This window comes from Medicago sativa, chromosome 4 (genome assembly GCF_051527215.1).
Source record: "Medicago sativa cultivar Bolivia chromosome 4, Bolivia_mono, whole genome shotgun sequence".
NCBI lineage: Eukaryota > Viridiplantae > Streptophyta > Magnoliopsida > Fabales > Fabaceae > Medicago > Medicago sativa.
The window spans coordinates 61,558,694-61,565,882 of NC_140752.1; the positions used below are offsets into that span (position 1 = coordinate 61,558,694).

At 31.9% G+C, this 7,189-nt stretch overlaps 1 protein-coding gene and 1 long non-coding RNA gene across 2 annotated transcripts; one reads left to right on the forward strand and one right to left on the reverse strand.

Annotated features, from left to right (window-relative positions):
* On the reverse strand, positions 1-2,598 carry LOC146930437 (protein indeterminate-domain 7-like). Its single transcript, XM_085701983.1, has 3 exons — positions 2,082-2,598; positions 1,512-1,911; positions 1-1,078 (listed from the first exon to the last, which is right to left on the reverse strand). The coding sequence occupies exons 1-3, from the start codon at positions 2,224-2,226 to the stop codon at positions 127-129; spliced, it is 1,497 nt and encodes a 498-aa protein (XP_085558109.1). The 5' UTR covers positions 2,227-2,598; the 3' UTR covers positions 1-126.
* Positions 2,599-6,075: 3,477 nt separating this feature from the next.
* LOC146930438 (uncharacterized) lies at positions 6,076-6,829 on the forward strand. Its single transcript, XR_015008333.1, has 2 exons — positions 6,076-6,273; positions 6,406-6,829. It is a non-coding gene; the product is annotated as an uncharacterized LOC146930438 (long non-coding RNA).
* The last annotated feature ends 360 nt before the right edge of the window (positions 6,830-7,189 follow it).

A 7,189-nucleotide genomic window follows, 5' to 3' on the forward strand; every position in this document is an offset into this window, starting at 1 on the left:
TGATAGAAATCCCTAATCTCTTGTTAAGTTCACATATTGTTGCTAATAAGAGTACATAGTAACTTCATTACACTCACTAGTAATTTTGTAGCTCTTTGAGCTACATTTTCATTGAAATAGAGAACTCTAGCAGTAGTGTCCACCACCATACTGGCTCTGGAGATTATTTCCTAATGATCCCATTCCATTAAACTCACCAAGTTCTTGCTGCAAAAAAGGTCTACTCATTGAGACATCTTCTCCAACCCCAAGAAAATCTCTTGTAAAACCCATTTGGTTTTTTTCTTTTGACCTTGAACCTGAATCATACATTTGTCTATTTGTTGTCTCTTTATCCACAGACAAAACCACATGTTCCAAATCCTTTGTACCATTCACAATCCCAAACATATTGTTTGAATTTGAATCATTTAATAAATACCCACCTCCAAGATTGGTGCTGCTATTGTTTCCCTCCAAATTCACCAACTTATTCAACTCTTCACTTTCACATTGCTTGTTATAAAATTTCTGAACCTCATTAACAATGTGAAAGTGGTTCAAATTGTTGAAGACTGTGTTATTATCATTGGTAATTATTGTCCTTGTAGATCCCATTTGAGATTCTTTCTGCAACAGTGATGTTGTTACTGACAAGTGATTTGGTGCTTCTTGTTGATTCTGATTCTGACTTCTACTCAAGTACAAAGAGCTTATTACACTAGCAGACAAATCTTTGTTTTCTTCTTGTTCTTGTTTCATTACTCCATGTAGCATTGGCAAAGATGGATTAGTATTATTATAATTCAGCCACTGTGGTTGTGATCCAAACACATCCATTGTTTGCATTATATCAGAATTTTGATGAAGATGAGAAATGTTAGTGTAATTTCCCAATGGTGGTTCTGATGATGTTGCTGAATTACCAAATTCTGAGTGAAACTGAAAACCAGGAAAAATATGAGGAATTCTTGGAGTTTGAGTATTCGTCAAATGATCATTCCGAAAGTTGCTTAATGCTGCTGGAACCGTTGTTATCTTTGCACTTTGTTCAGTTAATGCATCACAAAAAGCTCTATGTGTTATGAAGCTGTCCTTCCTGATTTGTTAACACACATAATAAATAAATACATAAATGAATTAGTTGAACATGAATTAACAATCCTCATTTATTATTTATTCCAAACAAACATTCCTTCAATTATATCTGTCACATGCATCCATTAAATTAATTTAACTTAATGTATTTAGAAGGCATTTAAATTGCAGCAGTCTAAAGGATTTTTAGATCTCCCCACCAATTTCACAACTACTTTTTCGGTTGCATTGGTCGCGATTGCAACCGCCATTAAAATCATGAAATTAAGGACATTTGAAATTGAAATGCTAATCATTAGTATTTTTATTTTCTATGTCGCCGTATATTGCAGCCACTACTGAGTCATTGGATCTGAGTTTAGAAAAATTGTGTCTATCTCAAATCCAACGTGTTCTTGGTGACTGCAATGGCGAAAGATAGTAAATATATATACCTGGAGAAAATTGTGCCACAATCACATTTGTACTCTCTAGTTCCACAAATCTTGCTATGAGCTTTCCAATCAGATTGAACTGCATATTTCTTGGAACACTTCTCACACTTCCACTTCTTCTCACCATGTTTTCTACTATAATGTTTCTTTATTCCTGTCAAATCTCCCAAAGCTCTAGAAGGTTCATGGTGCACACAAGTCTTCTCAGGACACACATAAACCTTCTTTCGAATTTGATCTTTGTTTGCTCTTTGCTTCAGCTTCCATGGTAGGTTGTGTCCTCGCCGATGAAGCTGCAAATTCTGGTCTCTCTGGAAACCCTTGTTGCAGATTTCACATAAGAAACGGTTTGTCGCCATCAATGACTTTGGTGACATAGCAACCACTTCTGATTCCGGATCTGGATTCATTCATGTGTAGTTAATTACTTGAATTGCAATTAATTAGTAAGAAATACTATAAAATATTAAAAAAAATAGACAAGAAATTAATTTATTTGTTTATTAATAATTGTGAATAATGATATATAGAAGAGAAAGGATTAATATGAATATTACTAAATGAACTTGCCTGGTGTTCCTGGTAGGTTTCTTTTTTTCTTAGCTGGAACTGGATTTGGATTAGGGTTTGGGTGTTGGACTTGATTTGATGAGGAAGCTCTCATGGTGCTGGAATTGGAATGAGGTGAAACTGAAAAGGGTTGTTTAGACATCATTTTTGAATGGAAGAAAAATTGTGTGTCCTAAACTAGTTAGACCTATAGCAAATTCCAAAACTAAAAGTAGTTTGAACTTGAAGTGGAAGGTACTTCCAAAACAAAATAAAAAAACAAAAAAACTTTGTGCTAGTAGCACCTAATTAGAAACTTGATGCTTGTGTTTGTGCTGGTGCAGGAAAATATAATATCTGATCTTATATATTGTAAACAAATTCCACTGGATTGGTAGAAAGATTTTCTCATTTAAAATGAGAGTTGAAAAAGAAAACAAATATCTGAGAAGAAAATGAAATATAGCTAGGTTTTTTACTACATGTGAATGGCGAGGAATGCAAAAGTCATAGTTTGGAATGAGAGTTTGAATGAAGTGAGAAGAGAATAATATATATATATATATATATATATATATATATATATATATATATATATATATATATATATAAAATTTATTTCTAAGTTAATCTCTTTCTTTCTCTACTTATCTAACACGGCTACTCTTGGAGTCGGTCAGAGCCATAGACTCAGCTGGACCACTTCTCTCTCTCTCTCTCTATATATCATTATCACTTTCTCTCTCTTAAACAAAGAAAATTCATTAAAGTTAAATTGACTCATAATTATTGATAAGTGGTATAGGTAATATTGTAATCTAGGTCATAATATGTTGAAATACATATTGTAATTTTTTTTAACTCTAATTACTTCATTGATAATACAAAGGAAAAGCAATTATTCTATTCGCCAGACGTATGAACAATTGACCGAACATATTTTTAATTGTGTTTTCCTCTATTTGTGATTTTTGTATGTTTATTCTTTTTATTCGGGCTGTTTATTCTTTTTATTCGGGGTGTCTTTGTTGATGTTTGTTTTCGGGTGTTCCGCCTATATACGGCGTCTTTAGTTTGTACGTTTTGTAACACCGATATCTGTTCGTCTTGTGCAGAGATCTTGTTTTTAATAAAATTTTACTGATTAAAAAAAATGTACATCTAGCAAAAATATATCAACTATGTGAATTGTAAATTTATATAATTTTACCAATTTCTTTGAAAGACCAATTGTTTATTATGTACTTCTTTGGTATGATGTGAGTATGACAAGATTACAAGGAGTCATTGTAATTTCGCAAACTAAAGTTTGCATAGAATGAGTCTAATTTAAATCTAGTCATTAGATAGACCTTGCTATTTTTGGTAAATTTAATAAAATATTGCACTCATTATTATTATTTTTATTATTATAAATTTATTTGATATCTGACAATCTCTTATGTGAATGCTTGGAAGCGCAATAGCACACCAATTCTTATCATGTTCTAATGCAATGTTCACAGACAAAAACCCCCTACCTACATCAGTTAAACGATGCAGCTGTTGTCGGTATCTTAAATCTTAAAGGAGAAAATTTATTTCATTAGATGTAATTATTTTCAAAGTTGTTACACTGTACAATTGCTTCAAGAGGATTTAAGTTTAATGTTCACCATGAACATCAATAGCTCCAATGTCTAGCTTCATTCGTGGCAGGGATGCATGTTGTTCTATGTGTGGGTTTGTGCTTGCACACAATTTTTAGAAGCTTTTTTTTTTAGTAATACAATATACCAATAGTTGATATTTTGACCACATAGTTCCCACTTATCATATATCATTTCTCTCTTGGCTTACACTTATAATCATATACCTCAAACTCTTTCTTGATAATATGAATATTATCAAGAATTGAATACGAAATCGAGTAGGAGATGATCGGTTAAATGATTGTTTAGTTATTTACATAAAAAAATTATTGATATCAAAAATGCAAAAATCATTCAAAGTTTTCATAATATGTAAAATCATAGAGGATAATTATTAATGTTACTCCCTCCGTCCCGGTATATTTGAGTCAGTTTGGTTTTTCACACAGATTAAGAAAAATGTATAAATAAAGGGGAAAGTGAAATATATTGAATTGGGAATGATGAAAGTAGTATTAATTAGAGTTATATTGTATTGGGAATGATGAAAGTTGTATTGAAAATAGAAATGACTTAGTTATTTTGGGACACTTTTTTTTAGTAAATGGGTCAGATATTCCGGGACGGAGGGAGTATAATTTTTTATATATAGTATCTCCACTATTCAAAATCTTGTATTCGTCACTGATTCATGGTGTGAATAATCATCCTACAATTGTCTAATCACATCACATTTCTAAACATACACTATGTATAGATTCAAAAATATTATTAGTGTGTTATCATAATTGTATCCAACTTATCGTTATACCAAACATGTATCAAGTAGTTAAGTTGTGACACTCAAAAGAGTTTGAAAATGAAATTTAAAATTAAAATCTCGACTTATGATATAATACACTAACGAAAACTATTATTTGTTTTCAGAAAAAGATGAAATTAGAAAAATTAATATATCATTAGCTAGCCCTTAGGTGGAAAATATGGGAACAGCAGCTTACTCCCTGAGTATCAAGATATGAGTTGGTTTCAACATTCAAATTAAGTGACTTTATAGATTGAAAGAGCATCACACAATACAATATAATACTCCCTCCGTTTCAAAATGAGTGTCGCTTTAGCCAAAAAAATTTGTTTCAAAATGAATGTCACTTTCAGTTTCCAATGCAATAATAACTTTTTCTTTTCAATTGTACCCCCCAATTAATACTGAGCACACTACTTCCAAAGTATTACTTTTAAAACTAATCAATAGTTAATAAGGATAATTTGGTAAAATAATCATTATCTTTCTTTTAATCATTGCATTTCTTAATATGTGTGAAAACACCTAAAATGACACTCATTTTGAAACGGAGGGAGTAATATACTACTACTATATACGAATATCTAGCTAGATAGAATCAAGCAAGCATCATTACTCAAGAGACTAATTAAACACAAATTGGAACAACAAAAAATGTGAGTTTGGTAGTGAAAAAATAGTATTTAAAGGATAAAACTAGAAAGCAAAGGAAAAGTGAGTGAGCTTTACAGCAAGGAATGAAAATGATTATGCCATAATTGTATTATTAGGGCAATAATTATCTCACAAAAAAGATAGAGAGAGAAAGAAAGGTTGTGCCGTCCGTGAGTACTCACTGGTTAGGGGTGGGCCCAGAAGAAGACTGTCAGAATAAAAGAGAGAGAGTTTTCATTTCATAAAAGATCAATGGTCGTAGATGACTGGTACTTCATGACGTGCCAAACCTGCAGCCACTGATTCTCTCTCAGTGTCTTTTCTAACTACAGTGTGTGAGTCATGAATCATGCAGTCAGTCTCCATCGTGTGCTTAATTCACATTTCTCAAGAAATTCGTTAAAATGTATTGTATACTTCTTGAGGGTATCGACATTAAAATAAAGAGGAACAAAATGAAAAAGAAATTTATATGATAAATGTGATAGTTTGATGATATGATAGAAAGAAAGAAATAGAAAAAAAAAATGTTAAATATTGTAGAAAAATATAAGGTGTTTATTTATCATTGTTGATTTCAAATTAATATGGTTAAAGATTTTAAAATAAAAAAGAATAATTATTTTGATTAATTATTGATGCATTTTCTACTTCATAAATGTAAAATAAAAACAATGTTTTTTGAAGTAATGTATATAGAGGGTATAATCGAAAAGAATAAATTATTATTATTATTATTTTTTAAAACGAAAATTATATTAATTTTAAAACAACTTTTCTTCTAGAACGACAATCATTTTAAAATGGAAGAAATATTGTTTTGCAGCATATTAAAGATATGATTTCCTTTTCCACTCTCATTTGAATCTCTTCGTTTAGTTCTTTTGTTTATAGCTTCCCTATCTCTCTCTACATAGTAGCACTCTTTTGTCTCTCAAGAAAACTACCACTTTAGTCGTCGCCCTACTCCATCTTCCCTTAAATTCAAGCTTTATTGTCACATTCGTCTATGGTGGTGCGAAGAGTTTCAAACCCGCACCATCGATGGACCTTTTTTCTTCTCCGACGATCCCTCGCTCTAGTTTTTTTCTTTGGTTCATCTCCCTTCTTCAAATTTGTTATGGTACGTAAGGATTTGGTTCTGGTTTGGGTTGGATTCGGGTTTTTACTGGTTGTTTGTAGGAGAACTTGGATTTGTCTCTTTAGATCTAGCTCGTTTCAGTTTTGATTCTAATTTGTTCTCGAGATGCTGCAGGTTCCTACTCTACCTCCTCTACGACGGATGATTGGTGGTTGCAGTCATAGGTGGCGCTGCTGCTTTTCTACTTGTTTTGATTTTCGGTGGTTGTTTGTACGTGTCGACTGTTATGTGCTTTTTGTTTGTGTGTTTGTACTGTTTGTTTTAATATTGTTTGTTTTTATGTCGTGTTGGAATCATATCTCAATTTGGGTTCAAACACGTCTGTTCTTGTGAAACAGAATAAGATAGTGTTCTTGTGCTCTTTAGTTCTCTGATGTTCCAGGTTTGTGGGACCTGCATGTCTCAAGGTGTTGGGTCTGCCTCCTTTCCGTAATGTTATGCTCCAAAGAGCTATTATGTCTGTTGCTTTGTTTAATAGGTTGTTTGTATGTGGATCTGATTATGTGTTGCACATGAGTTCGTTGTGTTGTGCTTGTGATGAGTGCTTGTTTTGTTTTGTTATGATTGGTTAGGGCTGATCTATAACTGGTTCTATCAAATTCTCCTACCATAATCATCCAAATGTTACTCTCAATAGATACACTACATGCATATTTGGTATATGCTGACTTACTATATTTTCTCTTGCACAAAATATTTGGGAGGGGACAAATATGATCTAAATTTTTTTAATAATAATAATATTATTGAAAAATACATTAAACATAAAGTGTACGTAGAATAGATAAAAAATAATTACAATGAGTCGATACAATGCCAAAATGCAAACAGAAGACCAACCATCACAAGAACAAATACTACACTACCAGAACCTCCTCACTAAAATCAAATCCAAAAG

Bases quoted from the DNA above. Each gene is read 5' to 3' on its own strand.
- LOC146930437 (XM_085701983.1), bottom strand. From the start codon at position 2,226: ATGATGTCTAAACAACCCTTTTCAGTTTCACCTCATTCCAATTCCAGC. The intron at 1,912-2,081 runs GCAAGTTCATTT...GAATGAATCCAG, and splicing joins AAACCTACCAGGAACACCAG to ATCCGGAATCAGAAGTGGTT. The intron at 1,079-1,511 runs GTATATATATTT...TTAACAAATCAG, and splicing joins TGTGGCACAATTTTCTCCAG to GAAGGACAGCTTCATAACAC.